We start from the raw sequence: 18,715 nt of genomic DNA, 5'->3' as shown, positions 1-18,715 counted from the left end.
GGGGCAGGGATCAGATTTGGCTTCACATCCAATTGATCGTGCCACCTCAGAGCAAGGCATAAAATTGCTGGAGAAAATTAAAAATAAAAAATAAAAAATCTATGCAGGCATGTTAAATTCCAGATGACGGATTTTAGCACAGGGTTTAGATCCGCTTTTGATAAGACATCCAGCATTAATTGAGCGGCAAATATTTTGTGATAAGACATCCAGCATTTCAAGATGTTCGGTGCATTTATATCAGTAAGTCGAAACATTCAAACCTACAGATGAATGAGTGACATAATAAATACACAAGCATAAGTTGCCTTTCATAATCTTTGATTTCCTAGAAGCGAATCATTTCGAGAAGCAACATTTACTCGACGAGAAAATTAAAGGAACAAATATTTACATTTTGATTATATTTGGTATTATACAATAAAAAGTGGCAAGCAGTTGGTTTTTCTTTCGCCACCAAATTGGAAATAAACATCACTTGTTTTCTACTAGAACACGTATTGTTAGATGGTATATATCTTTGCACTTGACTGCACGTTAAATAAAAGAGGAGCTCTTGATGTTGTACATTGTCGGCAGTTAATATATCAGGAAGACTGCAAGAGATGAAAGAACAATTTAGCTCAATAAAACGAATGACGAATGAATAACAATAAATGTTCAAGAGATCACTCTGCTTCCTGCTGTTAAATCTCTATCGGTGTATTCTGCTGAAAACCTGAACAACTATTTATCTTTTACCAATAACAAAATCATCGGCATGGCAGAAGCGTCAGGCTTTCTACCAGAAGAATGGCAGCAATCTGCTGCAACTTGTATAATGAATCTGCTAAAAGATAAAACCGGTGAAAACTGGTGAAACTTTGTGAAAATAAGAGTGCTAGCAAGGTAATTCTGTCACAAAACTTAAGGAGTGAATGCTACCTCTTTGAAAAAGATTTCCCAAGCTTTTTGTCAGTAGCTGTTCTGAATTTAGTGAAAATCAAGATGCATAGCTGTCAGATTCCATATCATCAAGGATAACATATCTTGCAGCTGCATTAGAAACAGAATTTGCTTCTCCATTTTCATTTGGCTGCACTTTCCTTAGCTTTTGGTACCTGAACATGCCAATAGATAAAATTATAGATGAAGGTTTAGGTCTGTAGGTTCCATTCTGAAGCCAAATATTGATATAAATATATAGTATAATGTGAATTCCTATTTGATGCAGTCAAATAGGAAGGTATAACTATTAAAACTTCCAGAATTCAAGAGACAATCCAATGGTCAAACTAAAAATATATATGGGAGAACCAGAGGCCAATCGTTCTCCCTTGTGCAATCACTGCTTATACTATATAGTAACGACTGAGCACATACATAATCACATCAGCCCAGATAAAGAAAGATATATACTTACTTGTACCAGTTGAATAAACAGGCTCCAAGCATTATAATAACAAGTCCGAGTCCCTTTAGCCAGGTAAAATTATCATTCCAGAAAAGCACTGCAAACTGCCAATACTTGGCCCGTCACAAACATATAAGATAAACTACTTTCCACAGATCAGCATACAATAAACAGAATCTTGCATTTTTTCATGTCTCGGAAGAGGTGGCAAGATATACATGTATGGTAGACAAAGCAGTTGCAATAACATGGTAAATTAGCAGAAAAAATGGAAAAGAATATATTATGTGATAAAATGGTTAGAGATGCAATAGTAACATACTTTCCACTAACATGACAGAAGATATCTACCCGGGGTGTGAGAAAAATGCCTCCATCAAATTAGATAAATGAGTGAGATATACATATTGTCAAATTTTGTGCAGCACCAGGATAAGAAAAGAATAAAAGTAAATTAACCACTATGAAATAAAGATAATTTCATTGATGTGGCCAGAGTACAAGAGTTGCAACAGATGTTGGTGCAATAAGTTATAAGTGCTATCAGCAGAATCTAATGTTTCATGCATAATCTTGCTTCCAGTAAAGTTAAAATTTGCACATAGATCTATATATTTTTTTCCTTTTACTACTGTGTTAACACAAGTTAGTAAATAGGAATGACACTTGATTTCATGTTAACAATCAATCTTTGCTGAAATCCATTTAAAAACCTAATTGGTTTTGGCAGTAGTTATAACATGCAGAGCAACTATGAGTAAATGGAAACATATATTGAGTCATGTGTACCAATATAGTAACAGCCTCCTTGACCATCCCAGCAATTGTCACTGTTACCGCACTAGTTGCTGAAACGAGAATATATTCAGTTAAAACCTGCAACCAAAAGGATGTTATAAACACTTGTCTAGAACATAAACTGCAACTTGCAATGATAAGTATGTTACAACTAATTTATTGGGTAGATAATTTGAACAATGTCCATGTTGGCCAAGAATGTTTGCTATCAAATGCTTACCATAAAAAATGCCAATATACCTCCCAAACCCATTAGTAAACAACTTTTTATGATGCCCCTTGAATTATCAAAAAAATCATTTGTCCTGAAATCATGCCAGGGATCCATTGCAAGAGAGAGGACTGCAGTTGCTATTGCCATTACAGGGGTAATATAACTCATCAGAGTAATGGGGTCCCTTAAACCTGCACAACATCAAATTGACTAAGAAAATTTTCAAATTGCAATCTTCTCAAATTGCATGAAAAGCAACTTAAAATGTAACTGTAAAATTTCCATGATGCACAATGTGTATTGTAAGGAAAATGCCACCTTGGACACAGAAGTCATCCATGAGGCAGTATTATTAATGAAAAAAAGCACTATGGTGCTCCTAAGCATGGAAATAGACTGCTTACCATATGCCTCTTTCTTCATGTTGAGTTTGGAAGCCACATGCACAGAGAGAGAAGGGTAAAGATTTAGACAAGAAAATCATTTTTTAAATGACTTTTTAAAGTTTAATCAGCTAATTTGGGTTAAGAAATGTGAATTAATAACCTGCAAGAGAATCTGAGTCAGGCACCAGCGAAAGCCAGACATAACAGCCGCAACCATGATATAAATAAATCCCCAAAACTCAAAATTTGTCTCCTTGGCAACTGAGAAAAATGAGGTTTGTCAACATAATTAAGGATGCATGAAATTTAACTACAAACCATATGGTGATACAGAATGTACTTGTCATGAGAAAAACGGAAACATAGTTTGATCTATAAGGAAATGGCATAGTAACATTGTAGCTAAGCCCTTAGCAATTTGCATTATATTGAAGAATCAGTGGAAGAAGATACGTTGACGATAACATCTAAATTTAAAACCAATGTCTCATATAATATAGCAAATACATGTTTACCTGTGACAAATTAATTCAATTAACTATATACGAACTACAAAGAACACCACATGGATGTAGCTGAGGAAGCATTATATACCTGTAAATAGAACTCCAGAGCAAATGACGATTATGATACCGAGAAGCTTGAAGCTTGGTTTCTCCAACCTTTTAAAACAAAATAAGAGGCCTAACGTGTTATAAGACATATACTAAATTGGAACAAAACCCAGACCAGCACAACAGCTCATCTTTCCTAAGAAGGACTCATTGACAAATACATTAGCTAAAGAAAAAATGAGGCACGGGAATAGAAACAGAAGAAACCGACAGATAAATTACAACGGCAAAGATGATATCTTGAATATAAGTGGTAAAAAAAAAGGATCAGTTAGAGTAAAAAATTACAGAGATCCCACTTTGTATAGCCATAAAATCACAATGATTGATAATCTTGAACTATTCAAATAATTTGTAGAAGGTCCACCTCCCTCCCTCAACTCATTGGCAATGGACATTCAGTACCATAAAATTTATGATGACGTGCTAAAAAGAAGATTGAACAGGAATTATTTGCAATATTATAAGAAGTTGTCAAATAACAGTTCAAGTCAAACGCACCTAAATGCAAAAGCAAACAGGAGGAGAAAAATTGGAGAGGCAGATTTACACTGCATAACAGGAGATAAAGGTTTAGTATACAAGTTAGGGAATCCACAAACTTTAACCAATTGAGAAGGGAACTCACCATCGTAGCAAATGACACAGTTATGAAAGCAAGGGAAGAGTTGCTGAAGTCTATATCTAATGCAGTTCCAAGAGCTGTTGGCACAACTACAAAAAGAAAATTCCACCTATAGTCTTATAGCTTATCCATATTTCGCCATTTGCATATTTGTCAAATAGAAAGTAACGGCACTTAACAGTGGAGGCTAAAGATGAACAAATATAATACGCAGCTACCTCTGGTGAAGTAATCTCTCCACGAAATTATGTCACTCCTGTTTTCAGAACCTTTAGATCGGAAGTACACGATAGCCCTCGATAACAAAGCTTGCATTGTGAACTGAACAGTGTTCATCAATAAGGGAGCTGGAAACCGCATAAGCTGCTCCCCTAGCATTTCCTTATTATAGCTATAAGGAGAAGTACCAAGTTTTAATCTTCCACGGAGATTAAGGGAAATATAACAGACCATTTAGAAAGAATTAGGCACTTACGAAGTCAAACAGATACTGAGGGTATACCAAACTAAGATGTAGCCCAAAATCTTCGCCAAGAATGGTACAGAAATTGAGCTAACCTCTGCCTGCATCGCATTTGTTGGTTTGCTCGTCGAATCATTTGCGCTCATCGCATTCTCAATGTCCATGGACGAGTAGCTCATCCGATCTCCATTTGCAGTGCCTGAAATCATACTCTTCTCAGCAGCCTCCAACTTCGATCCGCCTCCTTGGAGCAATGGCAACTCGAATTCTTCGGAATCTCCACTCGCAGAATTGATCAAAGAGCCATCAGTTAAGGAATCGTTTGCGCCGACGACCCCAATCTCGTCACACCACCGTGAAAAAGATGGCTCCTTTCTGAGCACAGGGTTGCGGCTATTAGTCTCACTCTCTGCGTCTTCTACTAATTCCAGCTCTTCCACTTCTTCCGTGGGATCTAAGCCCATTTAGAACAAGTTTACTTTTACCAACTGATCAAAGAATCTTTCTTCCTTCTCCAATACTAAAACCCTAGCTAATCCAAATGAGATCAGCAGTTGTACACCCAGATCTGAACTCGTCAAGTAGGCGCATCGAGACCAAGGTAGATTCGAAAAGATTCCTTGTTCTTGGACAGGAGTTGATGAACGGGCATGTATCGGCCAGATAAGCGGCCGGAGGTGCCGGCGGTCGGCGGTCAGCTTGGCGTACGCTAGAGAAGTGGGTCGGCTGAGAGAGAAAAAAGCGAACAGACAGCCACCGAAATTAACGATGGCCTTTTTGCAAATAACTACCTACGCTTAAACATTTATTTCATAAAACACCCTCAGGTTTAGATATTTGTAAATCGGATTATTGTAGACATATTCACCCAAGGCCCAGCCCAGAAAAGTTTGGATGCGGGCTAAGCTTAAGCCCGGATTAAACTAATCCTCTACAGAAAAGAGGATAATTAACAAATTAATTACCTTTCCTACTACTAACTAAGGCTTTACAACTAGGATAAGATGCCTTGATTTCTGGATGAGCATGTGAGTAGTTAAGTAATCCCACGTTCTCTTTTGTACTAGGAGTTAACTCACGTTGCTTGTCTGCTAATTTCCATCTCAAGTTCGTTATCTTGCTACTTAAACTCCATCAATAATTTAAATGCAGATCCACTCCATTAACTAATATTAATTGAGCTCGAGGTGGTAGGGTTGGATTGGCTACATATGAGATGAATCTGTAACGAATTTTGGAGATCCTAAATCTTTATCAAATAGTTTCTTAGTTAAAGCTCGTATCATGGTTATCAAAGCAAAGCATGTGGTTTATTTTGATGTAAACGAAGGAGTTCTTATTCTAGTTTGATTCTGGAACACGTCTAGCATAACTACTTCTCTTTTCAACTTTTTAGGACAAGCATTGAAGCCTTAGTTTACAGATTCCAAAATTAGAAAGATAATGTTTTCTCAGATCTCGACAATTGACAATAATATAAACACCATCAAAATGTTGTAGATCAGGACAAATCTATGGAAATATATTGTGATTTGTAAACTCTAGTGGTTGGGCAAGTGACAAAATGCTCTCTCGTATGTTAACACGAAGGAGGCGATTCAGGCAGTGACCGGCGGCGCCGCTTCCTCCTGTTTACTCCACGTGCATTCTTCCGAGCTTAAAGGAATTTTTAAATTACAACCAAACATTTCCATAAATTATTGTTAGTATCTTTTTATCCAAACGAGATAAGAAAGAATATGATATCACTCATCCTAGCTTAAAAATTTGAGGAATTTGTTTTTCAAAAATCGAGAAAAATAAAACAAACAAAAAAGTATCACAACTCGCACGGAGACCGGATGAATGGCTATCAGACAAACTCCGCCGGCAAGCCGAAGCCGCGCCGCCGAAGCACCACGGCGCACTCGGGTAGCTCGCCGAGTCCTGCGAAGAGCGCGTCCTCCTCGCCTCCCCCTCCTTCTCCTTCCTCTGCGATATCCTCCGGAAGTCGCATGGCGTCGGCGGCGGCCCCAAAGATGGGCCCGTATAAGATCGCCTCTCCTGCCGCCGGAGCTGACGTGGACGTCGGGGAACCCAGGAACCACTGGAACTCCTCTCCGATCAGATCGGCGAAACTCTCCTCCGGTTCCACCGGGCTTTTCGGCTGGGCCGGCTCTTCCGTGGGCCGGGCCGGGGTCTTGTTCCTCGGGAGAGGCCAGGGGTGGTTATGTTCGAAGGAATAAGTTACGACTAGCATTGTTGGGTCCACGTGGCTGCGTTCTACTTGCTTCCGCGCGGGGCACCCCTTCGAGCTGCTGCACCTGTAGTAGCCCCTGCGTCCAATCACAAAAGCCCATAGTAAGACCACCACTTCTTAGTAGATAGGGATTACCGGATGGATTATGTTATGTACCGCGGTATACATACCTGGGGTAAGGGGATCCCTTGATGGGCTTCTGCCCGTACTTTCTCCAGGCCCACGAATCCGACGGTGGAGCTCCCTCGCCGACGCCTTTGGGCCGCGGCCCATCAGGTTCCCCGATGGGTATCGACACCACTCTCTTCTGAATCTCTCGCCGGCTGCAATAATAAAAAGAATTAAAGAATCTAAATAAGACGGGGCAAGTAAAAGAAAACGAAAAAGGAGATGACGGCAATTAGTTCCGGCGTAGCAGCGGACCGGACCTCCTCTTAGCCGGGGGAGAAGGGGAAGGGAAGGGGTGGCTCGGCTTCTGCTCACCGGTAGGTGACGGGATCCCGGCCTCCTCAGACTCGAAGCTGCGGGAGTCGCTGCTACAGTAGCCGTCCATCTTAGATACGATCATACGACCAACCAAATCCCAGCCGCCAAATCTCTGGCTCCGTGTTCCACCGCGCCTTAAACTTCGTGCTGATGTCCAACTTCTTTTCTTTTTTCTCTATCAGGAGAAGAATAGAGAAGGGTTTGGGTTATAAGAAGGAGAGAAGAGAGATCGGGGTAGCTCTCGGCGTCATTGTTGCCATCTACGCATCTGTCTCTATCTACGTAATAAAGTGATATAAATTAAACTAAACGATGATGTCTCTAAGAAGAGAAGGATGTGAGAGCACATAGAAGGATTAATAAATGAAGCCATAGAAAGTTGTGAGAGTGACTTCTCCCCCACCTATACTCCATTTCCCATCTATAATATATATACGAGTAGTTGGAATAGGATACATAAGTTTATAGGCTTGGATTTTTTTTTTCCATTTCGCACCCTACATTGTGTGTTTATTTTTTATATACACCTTATTGTTTCACTATTTTAATTTGACCATATAAACGCATACAGCTGAGTGTGAAATGAACATTTTAGTATAATCACGGCAGTGCTTTAAAAAATGGTTGGTGTGCTGCAAACAGCCAAGCTCGTTGTGCTCTCTCACTACCTCCATGTGATGCTTAATCATAATTAATATGAAGAGATAGAGTTAATTATGATTTGAAGTATGAAACAAATGGCTAAGTGGTAGTTTGTTTTGATTGATGGGATTAAACTGAAGAAGAAAAATTGCACTTTTTTTTTAAGTGAAACTATAAACCGTAGCCCGTTACGTGTTAGAATAATTCTATTATTTGTTAAACGTAAAGAGTGGTTATTGGCTGAAAAGGGTAGACTAATTAACTCAAAGATGGAGAATTAATATCTCCCATGATCTCCTTTTCTGTCAAAACTAACCGAGTGTTTGAATCATTCCAAGGTTAATGCCTTCTCCGCAAAGCCAAAGGGTTGAGATTTTCAAGTGATAAATTTCATCATCCATTGGGCCCAATCTTTTTAAAGATTTTAAAGAATCATGTCAGTTGTCACGTTGAGGGTGACATTTCTTGGTCGCAGTTGACTTTATTAAGCTATAATTGATTGTCACTTTAATTAATCGCTTTGATGCTTTGTTTATGGGGGAACACTAGGCATATAACTTCATAATATATACTACAATTAGTATGATTTGATCTCATCTCATGTCGTTGTTAGATAAGCTTATGGGGCCTCATCTCAGTTTCCAAAGTAGCTGTAATTAAATTATGGGGCCTCAATTTTCTCTCTTCTATTATAATAAATACTATTCAGAATTAATAATACAATAAGAGTCTAGTTGGTTTTCAACTTGGATTCATATCCTATTAATCATAAATAATAAAAAAGATATATGACTGAGAATTACCTCTAAGAAATATTCCTCTGAACACATTGTCACCATTAGTCTGAAACAATAGTTTGTGCAGGAGAATGGCAGGGCAATTCTCCTTTGGCAAGGATAGCAGAAGCATTATATTATGCCTATCAGCATTCCTGCCCAAGGAGAACTGCTCTGTTATTCTTAGCCTCACATGGATCTTCTTCTGCTATTCTCTATCTTCTTTGCAATGTTCTGCGAGATTATAACTCTCCTCAGTTGTGGATTTATAATGTTTTTATTTGATCCTTGGATCTGGATATGCTACAGCATATGCTAGGAAATCAGGACTATTCTTGAGGAGCTTCTTCCCTTACTATTTCTCTTTTCTAACTTTTGGTTTGTGCTAGAGGAATATGGTGTCCCCTTTATCTGTTCAAAAAGCATTAGCTCTTTCTCTCCTCTTTTACTTTCATTTGCTTGGTTTCTTTTCGTAGTATCTTTGAGACTTGTAAATAGATGGATGTACGTGTGAGAAGTCTTGGCCATTGGGACGTGGAAAAACGTAAGAAGTAAATCATTTAGACGACATTTTTGGCCATCCAAACGGCTAAGTTTAAGCCTTGCATGCATATATGCGACGAGAGAATCATCCATACCCATTAACATTTTGGAACAAAGGAATCACCTTTTGGTCCTTGTCATGGTACCCATGCATGAGACCACAAAATATTTGCTTCAGATATCAAGGAGAGGAACATTCTTTAGGATCTTCGCTGGTTATATATTTGATGCTCTTTTATTTGCTACTATGCGTAAATCTAACGTTCTTTTTTGGTCTTCCTAGTATTAGGATATATCCTGTGTGACGGAGGGAGGCGATCTATTAATTTCTCCAAGTATGCATGCATATATACCTTATGAAGCTCGTAAATATATATAGAAGAATCTCTAGGAGGTATTCGTTCACAATGCATGGTTGGTTAAGTGAAAAAAAGAGAGAGTTAATTCTCAATATTAGTTTGATGAAATGGTGAAGTCCTCACACAAAATTAGTTCAATTTGCTAGTAAATCCTGACGGCATATAACTTATCTCAGAATATTAATCTCAAGATAATTTCCTGTTGCTTGGATTAATAATGCTTTCAGGAACAAGGAATATTTATCTACCCACGTACATACGAAAGACAATATATAGAGAGATACCTTGTTCCACAATCCACGTTAATAGCATTGCTCTTAATTTTAGAAGAAAAGAAACTCTCCCAAGGATATTTTACATATGCTTCATAATTAAATTACATGATAAGATGAATTGAGAGGTATAGATCTAGAGAGAATATGCTGCAGGAAAGATGAGGCATATCCAATTTTGGAGGAACGCTGGACACACCATGACCAGTGACTAATGACAATTACGAGTGCAACATATTCCTAAACTTTAAATCCTAAACCCTAACGAGGTCTATCTGCCTCGCCACCTTTAAATACATAGAAAGATAGAAAGCTTCATACATGAGTGAGCCACCAGACCACCCTAAGGTGACAAAAGTGCGAGGGCGCATTTCTGGGCGACATCTCCTTTGGCAGCAACCTTCAATGGTACGTAGGACGCTGCCAAAGGAGATTTGCCCAGCAATGCACCTTCTCAGTTGTATCTCTCAGTAGAAGTCTCCTCTTTCTCTGGCTTTAATCAGAAAAACTTTATGTATATTGAGTCTATACATTATTATGTATATACTAGTTATATGCATGCCATATGAATGTCATAATTGAACTCTTGTTAGCTTCAAACAATATCTCAGTTATTCTTATCATTCCTAGATTTCTTTCTCTAAATTAATTCTCTTGTTTCTTAGTTTGTCCATGGCTTTGGCCTTTTAGACATAGCTAGCCAATCCTCCAGATAGTACTTCTGAAATCCATTTTAACTTCTTATTAAACGTAGCTTGCACTTAACTGCATGCAAGTCCATTATTCTTTTTTTTTTTGTGGTGAAAAAGAAAAATCCTTGGAGTTGGGCCAAGAAAGGGTCGACTTAGAAACCCAATGGGCTGCTCCACTGGTCCCAGTTGGGTAACATTTCACCTGAAATCCACTCTGGCTCTCATAAAAAGATGTGCCACGTAGGACTTTTAGGTGGAGTCACGTGATGTACAGAGCCGTTGGTACCTCGAGATAATGCCTGACAACCCATCCAATTCAAATTGGCTTTAATTATATATATATATATATATATATATATATATATATGTATGTATGTAACATTTCACCTTTATATCTTCTCATTATCTAATTCATCTATATTTTCAGATAACTTTCAGATGATCGCATTCACATGGAGGGGAAGATGATCTTAGAAAATATCGACCATCTTTGGTTCTTCTCCAACGTTCTCAAACCATCTTCCCCGTCTGAATGCGTCGATGGGAAGAGCTCAGAGGAACAGCCACATCTTCTTACTGACCCTGAAAGCCCAAAAGAAGTGATTTGCCAACAAGAAGTGAGGTCTTTGGCCACTTGTGATCATCAAGGAGAAGCAGCAGAACCAGAAGAGAGGAAGATAAATGCAGAAGAGAGCACGATGGAAGAAACTGAAGTGCATATGGAGATCAAGGAGTACTTTAAAGGGCACATGAGTTTGCACACTTGTTTTGGTGGATTGGAGTTGGAAGCTAGACCAGTTTCAGCGATCTGGGAGCATCAAAGAATGAGGAGATCACAGAAGGCCCAGAGTTTTGTTAGGTCGTTGAATTGTTATGCCATGCCACCTATGAATAATAGTTTGGCCATGAAGGCACACCTGAAGTCTTGGGCTCATGCTGTTGCTTGTACTGTCAGGTAGAAGTAGAACTGTGACTACGAATAACTGTTTGTTTTGCTTGTGTTGTTAGTAATCACTGCTTCCCCGGGGAATTGACTTAGATTAATTGTTGTTTATGATGCATTAATTAACACAAATATCAGTTAATTGGAGGATGAATGGAGTTTGTATAATACGCATGTCAGTCATTCCAATCCAGCATCAACAACTATTTTATTTGTTAGAATAGTCGTAACGAGAGAGTATATATATACATAGGATACATGTTGGAGAGGGTAATGATCTTGGTGAGAGGCACCTGTAAGAATCATCTATGGATTTATACATGATTTACAAATATAATATGAGTGGGAACTAAGCAGCAGCGGCTGTAGAAGCGCTCTGGAAATAATTAATTACACGTTAAGAAGTTGATGGAGGAGAGAGATTGTCTCGGAGAATCATCTTTTCTTTCGTGTTTCATTGTTCTTTACCGGACATTGCCTCTGGAAGTTTGAAAGTAGGGGGTTTATCTGTGCCTTTCCTCGAGTAGTCTCTCCACCTTCTTGCTGCTTCTGCAGCTCTTTTTGCTCGCTCCTTAGCTTCCTCTTCTGCAAATTAAATGTCCTATTAGTCATCGGAAGCAAACCCAGCAAGTAGCTTGATAGGAAAAAAAATGAAAGAAATCGAAAAGGGCCATCCAGATTCCAGGCCTAAGGGTTATCTTAATTTGCACAGAAACTAGGAGGCTTGATACTGTCAGCAACCACTCATGCTTTACCACCAGCTACGTGGTTTGAGATTCAGATCAATGAAGAGGTTTATGTCCCCCCTTTAATTGAGATGCATGTGAAAAGTGAATACATCTAACTAGTAATATTAGTGCCAAACAATTGCTGCTATTCATTGACCATCGCAACTGACAAAGTTTTACCTTGAAGATTCAGAGGATAAGAGAGAGACATCACAGGAACTTTAGCAGCATATATAGCTTCTTTTTTTCCTTTTTGTTTGTGAAAGAGTACCTGTATTTTGGTAATCCTTTGGCTTTCCCCAAACATCACTCCAGGACTTTGAATCCTTCTGCTTCACCATTCGAATCCTAACCCTTTCCTGCATGCAAGAGAACACGTCTAATGGACTGCAAATATAAGGAATACTATGATGATCTTGAATTACTAACTTATGACATCACTGCTATCACATAGTACGTAAGGGGCAACACAAGACAGGAAATGAAGAATATGATTGCAATGCCATATTTGTTCAACTATCTCAATTAAGCAGATAAAGAAGAATCATAACCACGGCGCTATCATATTTGTCATACTGGCTCAAGATGAGAAATAAGGCAAGGCAATTAGGAATGTGTCAATTATCAGCACTTTACAGGTCAAGTGAAAGGGGAGATCATGCCAATCATATCCATGCCTTGCCTATCAAAATGAGAACAAGTGAGATGATTATTCTAGGCCCAGTCTAAGGAATTAAGCAGACTTCTAGAAACAAATGATCAATGATTTATTAAGAGGAATGAAACGACAGCAAGTGAAACATAAGCAAACATAGTATCTGTTTGACAGTAGTGGATATTGTCTGGCAAACAGGTTGAGGTGATAAATCGATAAGAACAAGGAAATATACCAAGACTTTTGCTTGTCTCTTTTCCCACCGTGAACTTGCCTGTCGCATATAAAGATGTCAGGGAAAATCAAGAAAGTGCTACTATTGTAAATACAAATTCCATCAAGAATCAAAACCATCTTTATTACCATCCGAAACACATCAACTGATGAACCTCCCATTCCTGCAAGCATTAGCCCAACCTGTTCAAATAGAAACTCATTTATAACAGAGTTCTATATAATAGAGATTTCAAGTAAGGCAACTTTGAATCAGTTCTTAAAAATAGACTAGAGGAGAAAATAAAGGACAGTAATCATTTCAGCAATATCTATAACTGCCAGCCTGTTCAATTTCACCGAAATCTTAAAATACTGGAGAACTTCAAAAGCTTAAAAATGTTAAAACAGAAAGACCAAAAAGATATGAAAGAAGAAGATCTACTTGGTCTCTCCCTACCACAGACCCCAACTCTACCCAACTCTGAATAAAGCTCAATGCAACAGAAGATCCTTCCCTTACTTTTTTGGACTCAACATGTGTAAGCATGAAATTGGCATCTAAAATGAACAAAAGTTTTTAGTTCTCCATGCATACAAAATGACCGTCAATATGACATGACATTGAGCACACCCTACCAGATGTTTTTACTAATCACAGAGTATTTCATTAGGAAATTTGTCTTACATTTACTCTCTCAGCTCTACGCATTTCATCTTCAAGAAGTGAAAGCTGTGCAGCAGAAGTCCAATGAATGCAATCAACTGGGCTGAAAATGAACATTCAAATTGATCAGCATTAGCAGGAAAACCATTACTGCAAGAAATGCGATTGACAGAATATCATCTGTTAAAACTTTACATGCACATCCTCGTGACAATACCAAATAGATCAGAAAAGGGGAGCCAATGAAGAACGAAGAGTTATTGAAAGAATGCTGAAGAGATGAAAACAAATAGTATCCAGATATCTTCAAATATATCTACAGAAAAGAATTACTAGGAAGGTCTTTCTTCATATGAGTTTCAAATAATAAAGTTTCATTGATTTCAAAGAACAGAAGATTACATTCCATCTCATTAATTGTTAGTGAAGCATGTCATTGTCTCCAAGTATACTTCATAGAAATGAGAATAGTACATAACGAGATAGAGATAATGATTTAAATGGGAAAATCTGCCCAGATCCAGAGAAGTCCACACTAATGAATGATAGTAGATTAAGGTGACTAAATCAGATAGCATTTACTACTGGCTTGTTGCATCCAGTTACTGTTGCTATGCCCCTCGGAACTCACCAACTATCAATAGCTTGTTGAACCAAGTCCGAATTCCCTGATTGGCAGCAAACTCTTGCTCGTCCAAAGTCTTCCTCAATTTGGAAAACATCAGGAGCCACATTCGCACAATTTTTACATCCTGTGTTTACATGACAAAAGGGTAATATATTGGTACCATTGACAAAGAGATTAAGATGCATTGCGCCAAGTTCATCTGCAATACATTAGGATATCCATTGTCTCGTGTCTATTGTCAACCGACAACTCATTAGGTCATTGCCATATGTCTATTGAGCTAAGAAGAGAAATACGAAATACTTTTGGAGTTGAATAGATCTTTGACGTGCTAATCAAGAAAAAGAATGAAGTTTCTTCCGCTTATTTATTAAAGCTTAAAGTAATAAGAAAATCACCATACCTATGCAGCTAAATTCATCAACAAATGCATGATCCTTAGGAGCATCGTCATCGATGAAAGGATTGATAGCAGTCAAGGCATACCCATGAATTTCATCGTATACCATACGCTGCACAGGATCACTAAGCACCTGTTCTTCCCTGATTCATGTTAGCTTACAAAATAAAACATCTCGGGATGCATGAATTTAACACGATCTAACGGAGTTTCAAGTTTAAGGAGCTCACCGCATAGACATCATTGATAAACATGCAGAAATTAGTCACATCCGGATCATTCCCACTCAAATCTGGATGGCAAGCTTTCATGCAATTGTAGTAAGCTTTTTTTATTTGCTGGGGAGTGGCATCTGGCATCTGCTATGCATGATATTTATATATGTTAGCCTGAGTGGAATAATTAGAGCTATAGTGCTTGCCCCCTTTTTTCACCATCCTTCCTTTCACTAAAATTCTTCCTTTTAGTAAGTAAATGCAACGAAGGAAAAAAAATTCCCAAATATCCACAATTGATCTATTGAAGTAGGTAATTCCTACCTCTTCTCATGTTGCGATAACCCTAGAGAGATATTTCTATCAGAAGACCAAATATCAAGAATGGATTAAGTTACCACTCCAAGGACAGCGTAGTAATCATCCACGATATCATCCGTCGATCCTGATTCCCCTGCGGCGGCGGCGGCGGCGACAGTGACATCCCTTTTCCGCGGCCCACAGTGGCGGCGGAGGCTGCTTCGGGGATCCGCCATCACCCGCGACGCTGCCGGCGAACTCCGCCACCGGCTTCCGGAGAAGAGGAAAGGCGGCGACGGGTTCTTGAACTTGAGGAGGGAGTCGGCGCACACTGGCGAGAGAAGTTGAGCCATCGAGGAGGATTAGACGGAGACCGATCTCGACTCCGAGGAAAGATTGCTTTTGTAGCCTTCTCTCTCCTCTTGACGAGTTCTCCTCCGCCACTCCTCTGGTGTGATTCTTCTTCCTTCTGTATTTATACTTCTTCTTGGAGCCGCACAGCGTGATTTTTAAAGAGGCTTTGCTGCGGTAAACTCCGGTGAGGTTAAGAGACCTTTGTACGCTTTATATTCTTCAACTAAATTAGTATCCCTTCTGCAAATTCGTAGGGCGGTGTCTCCACCGTCGCTGGAGCATGTATTCCAAAGTTATTATTCTAAACTAAAATATCGCTCAAAAGTTACCATCTCATCTAAATCACCGTACCATCAAGTCATCAAGTGAGCCATTAAACTAAAACCATCATCAAATATATTTTTTATTACATAATAATCACCTGAGATTGGATTCGGTCTTTCCATCTACTCCTTAATCGTTGAGGAAGTACATTCAAGCATGATACTTTTTTTCTTTTTCCTGACAGATCTTCGTGCATAATATTTGATTGGACAGAAGAGGGATGGGGTAACACGATATTAGTGGATTATTTGCAAGGAGATGGGTAATTAAAAAGCTTCCATATGGTTACGTGGCGTTCTCCGGGTCACCACTTTTCCTAGGCCCCGGGTCAGGATTCCCGTCGAGCAAACTTGTGGTCTATATTTAAGTTTGTATCTTACAAGGATTAAATGCCAAACAGTCCTACTGGGCCAAACTCTTAGCTCATAGCTCAGGTGGATCCGAGTTAATTCGATATGATCTCAAACCCATCTAAGTATCCGACCCAATTTTTTTTTTTCTTCTAACAATTTATAAGTCTAAAACTAGATATAAGCTAGACAAAAGACAAACACTCATTAAATACAAAGACGCTTAGACTCCAAGGTGGATCCGAGTTAATTCGATATGATCTCAAACCCATCTAAGTATCCGACCCAATTTTTTTTTTTTTCTAACCATTTATAAGTCTAAAGACTAGATATAAGCTAGACAAAAGACAAACACTCATTAAATACAAAGACACTTAGACTCCACCGAGCTTTTAGTTGTTTAGTCTAGGCTTCAAATTATATGCATCACCGAATAATTGCTCCGAATCAAACACCGTCCAGACCTGTCCCAAACCGTTGCATTACCGAGCTGTTCTAACAGCACTGCCGAACCTGCTTAAGCTACAAATTTGAATTAAGACTAGATTCACCAAGGATTTGATTTGGCCCATGGATTGGATCCACAAAATGCCCAATTGGGCGGATCGTTTGGGTGAAGCCCAACTAAAACTTCATTCGTACTTTTGGCTCTGTACTCAAAACAAAACAACAAGCGAGTCCCCCTCCCTCTGCAAGACACTTTCGGAGATGTCCTCCTCCTCCTCCATCCGCGGCGGTGGGGATCGCGGTGAAGGAAAATCCAACGACGCGACCATCGCGAAGGCCGTGGGATTCTTTGTCTTCTCTGGCATCGCAATTAGCGTCGTCAAAGGTCTCATCCCCAAACGCGTCCAGGCTCGCCGACCTCCGCCTCCACACGACCTTTATGAGGTAATGCCTGAAAGAAGCCACTTTTGCTTCTATATCTTTTTTTACCTCGCCAATTTTTCACTCCTCTTGCAGTATCCTGCTCAGAATCTTAAGTTTGAGGAGCGATTGGGAAGTGGGTCGTCTTCCAATCGGATTGTGGAGATTGCCAAGGGTGATACGCTTTGGGGCCTCGCTACGAGATATGGGGTAGGGTCTTTTGTTTGCTTTGTTGTTGGTTTCCTGTGGTTATGTGGTTGCCGACCTGTGTTTGATGAAATGCCCCAATGATGATGGCTGTTTAGGTGTCTGTCGATGCCATCAAGGAAGCAAATGAGATGAGCGGAGACACTATATATTCTGGGAAGAAGCTGGTTATCCCTTAAATGCTGCGTTCTAATACCTTGGTTCCTTATTCATTTTGCGACTCTGGGCCTCGAGCTGGGTAAAAACTAGGAAGGGACTGACAATGTTTAGTTGAGTGATGCAGCACGATGGAACGCTGTCTGACTACTAAGAACTTTGGAAGGAGTAAATGGCATATCCTTTTCTTTTATGTGAAGCAAGGAACTTTGGTTAGGTATCTAAGTATTACTATGTAACTCCTAGTGGTTAATGTTATGCTTCATTTAGATAAAGACAGTTGCTTCTGTAGTTTGAATGTAATAGCTGTGCTAGCAAGAATTTGTTGTGAATCGTCATCCTGTAGTATTCTTCTTCTTTCTGTCTATGAACTATATGCTCCATTATGTAATCTCAAGGTAGAATTTATTTCTTTGGTAATTCCCAAAGTAGCATGTCATCTGTTTTGTGCAACAGGTATATTCAATTACTTTTTTTATGAAGAATATAATATCAAACATGACACCCAATGCAGTTTTCATAGGCTTTATTTATATTTTCTGTCTCACGAATAACTTTCTCCTTTCTACTCCTTGTTAAATGTTTTGACGTCAACTATTGTTTACTCACTGTTTTTCTCTACTCTCTAATTGTACCTCAATTATGTGGAATTCTTGGACATTTATGTATGGAATTTTGAGATTATAACTAATGATCATAAAACTCATGATGACAACAATAGTTCACACATCCATGGAATTGTGGGAAAATCAAAATCATTGGTATTTCAATAAGCAATAATTGAACTACTGTCATCATAAATAGTAAGCTAATGATAAAATCATTTCACTTGTAAGTTGAAACAAGTTGCTCGTGAATATAGAAAGTTGTATTATTGAATTGTCATGGAATCTGTAGTTTAGTATTGTGTTGCACAATGTTTATATCAAGCACCTGCACTCCAGTTTATTGTAATACCAATCAATTCCATAAGAGCTGCGAGTATCAAGCCCTTTAAGTTGTTACCTAACATATATAGTCCATGACCTTAGAGATAGACAATGAACATTGTTCTTTTGTCTCAAGCTTTTCTTCAGATGTTAATGTTGACAACTTTGCAACATGTATTAGAAAAGACAGAGATTAATAAAAGACAAGCTCCAAAGATTGTAAAAGTTCATTATCTTGATTCAGGTGAAGTATATCCAGCAACTTTTTGGTTTACTA

The 18,715-nt window shown here is 38.9% G+C and overlaps 4 protein-coding genes across 9 annotated transcripts; 1 reads left to right on the top strand and 3 right to left on the bottom strand.

The window, feature by feature from the left end:
* Positions 1-374: 374 nt before the first annotated feature.
* Positions 375-5,260, bottom strand: LOC140788539 (probable sugar phosphate/phosphate translocator At1g06470). Of its 5 annotated transcripts, none has more exons than XM_073137812.1 (13): positions 4,506-5,260; positions 4,249-4,421; positions 4,034-4,119; positions 3,907-3,956; positions 3,386-3,453; positions 2,952-3,052; positions 2,810-2,822; positions 2,412-2,596; positions 2,183-2,269; positions 1,403-1,497; positions 925-1,100; positions 742-829; positions 375-596 (listed from the first exon to the last, which is right to left on the bottom strand). In XM_073137812.1, the coding sequence occupies exons 1-11, from the start codon at positions 4,955-4,957 to the stop codon at positions 983-985; spliced, it is 1,428 nt and encodes a 475-aa protein (XP_072993913.1). In that variant the 5' UTR covers positions 4,958-5,260; the 3' UTR covers positions 375-596; positions 742-829; positions 925-982. The 5 variants fall into 5 exon arrangements, with proteins under 5 accessions (XP_072993913.1, XP_072993912.1, XP_072993911.1 ...); XM_073137811.1 differs by having other exon boundaries at positions 742-826; XM_073137810.1 differs by having other exon boundaries at positions 375-829.
* Positions 5,261-6,221: 961 nt separating this feature from the next.
* LOC140789231 (probable WRKY transcription factor 65) lies at positions 6,222-7,498 on the bottom strand. The gene is made up of 3 exons (XM_073138836.1): positions 7,161-7,498; positions 6,903-7,055; positions 6,222-6,808 (listed from the first exon to the last, which is right to left on the bottom strand). Exons 1-3 carry the CDS (start codon positions 7,298-7,300, stop codon positions 6,346-6,348), a joined length of 756 nt encoding a protein of 251 aa, XP_072994937.1. The 5' UTR covers positions 7,301-7,498; the 3' UTR covers positions 6,222-6,345.
* A 4,126-nt stretch (positions 7,499-11,624) lies between these two features.
* Positions 11,625-15,718, bottom strand: LOC140789838 (chaperone protein dnaJ C76, chloroplastic). The gene is made up of 9 exons (XM_073139691.1): positions 15,350-15,718; positions 14,967-15,095; positions 14,740-14,869; positions 14,340-14,460; positions 13,730-13,811; positions 13,192-13,245; positions 13,064-13,102; positions 12,445-12,532; positions 11,625-12,030 (listed from the first exon to the last, which is right to left on the bottom strand). The coding sequence occupies exons 1-9, from the start codon at positions 15,602-15,604 to the stop codon at positions 11,900-11,902; spliced, it is 1,029 nt and encodes a 342-aa protein (XP_072995792.1). The 5' UTR covers positions 15,605-15,718; the 3' UTR covers positions 11,625-11,899.
* A 1,196-nt stretch (positions 15,719-16,914) lies between these two features.
* Positions 16,915-17,937, top strand: LOC140788975 (uncharacterized). 2 transcript variants are annotated; one of them, XM_073138537.1, is made up of 3 exons: positions 16,915-17,170; positions 17,255-17,356; positions 17,452-17,937. In XM_073138537.1, the coding sequence occupies exons 1-3, from the start codon at positions 16,988-16,990 to the stop codon at positions 17,530-17,532; spliced, it is 366 nt and encodes a 121-aa protein (XP_072994638.1). In that variant the 5' UTR covers positions 16,915-16,987; the 3' UTR covers positions 17,533-17,937. The 2 variants fall into 2 exon arrangements, with proteins under 2 accessions (XP_072994638.1, XP_072994637.1); XM_073138536.1 differs by having other exon boundaries at positions 16,926-17,170; positions 17,243-17,356.
* Positions 17,938-18,715: the final 778 nt, after the last annotated feature.

This window comes from Typha latifolia, chromosome 5 (genome assembly GCF_019914945.1).
Source record: "Typha latifolia isolate L0001 chromosome 5, TyphaL0001v2, whole genome shotgun sequence".
In the NCBI taxonomy this organism is placed as follows: Eukaryota; Viridiplantae; Streptophyta; class Magnoliopsida; order Poales; family Typhaceae; genus Typha; species Typha latifolia.
This window is presented reverse-complemented; position numbering and strand designations above follow the sequence as displayed.

Bases quoted from the DNA above. Each gene is read 5' to 3' on its own strand.
- LOC140788975 (XM_073138536.1), top strand. From the start codon at position 16,988: ATGTCCTCCTCCTCCTCCATCCGCGGCGGTGGGGATCGCGGTGAAGGA. The intron at 17,171-17,242 runs GTAATGCCTGAA...CTCCTCTTGCAG, and splicing joins CTCCACACGACCTTTATGAG to TATCCTGCTCAGAATCTTAA. The intron at 17,357-17,451 runs GTAGGGTCTTTT...ATGGCTGTTTAG, and splicing joins GCCTCGCTACGAGATATGGG to GTGTCTGTCGATGCCATCAA.
- LOC140788539 (XM_073137810.1), bottom strand. From the start codon at position 4,957: ATGGGCTTAGATCCCACGGAAGAAGTGGAAGAGCTGGAATTAGTAGAA. The intron at 4,120-4,248 runs GTAGCTGCGTAT...TTCTTTTTGTAG, and splicing joins GAGAGATTACTTCACCAGAG to TTGTGCCAACAGCTCTTGGA. The intron at 3,053-3,385 runs GTATATAATGCT...CATTTTTCTCAG, and splicing joins CTCTGGAGTTCTATTTACAG to TTGCCAAGGAGACAAATTTT.
- LOC140789838 (XM_073139691.1), bottom strand. From the start codon at position 15,604: ATGGCTCAACTTCTCTCGCCAGTGTGCGCCGACTCCCTCCTCAAGTTC. The intron at 14,870-14,966 runs GTGAGCTCCTTA...AGGGAAGAACAG, and splicing joins TTATCAATGATGTCTATGCG to GTGCTTAGTGATCCTGTGCA. The intron at 14,461-14,739 runs GTATGGTGATTT...ATGTAAACACAG, and splicing joins TGATGAATTTAGCTGCATAG to GATGTAAAAATTGTGCGAAT.
- LOC140789231 (XM_073138836.1), bottom strand. From the start codon at position 7,300: ATGATCGTATCTAAGATGGACGGCTACTGTAGCAGCGACTCCCGCAGC. The intron at 7,056-7,160 runs GTCCGGTCCGCT...TTATTATTGCAG, and splicing joins TCTCCCCCGGCTAAGAGGAG to CCGGCGAGAGATTCAGAAGA. The intron at 6,809-6,902 runs GTATGTATACCG...GATTGGACGCAG, and splicing joins AAGGGATCCCCTTACCCCAG to GGGCTACTACAGGTGCAGCA.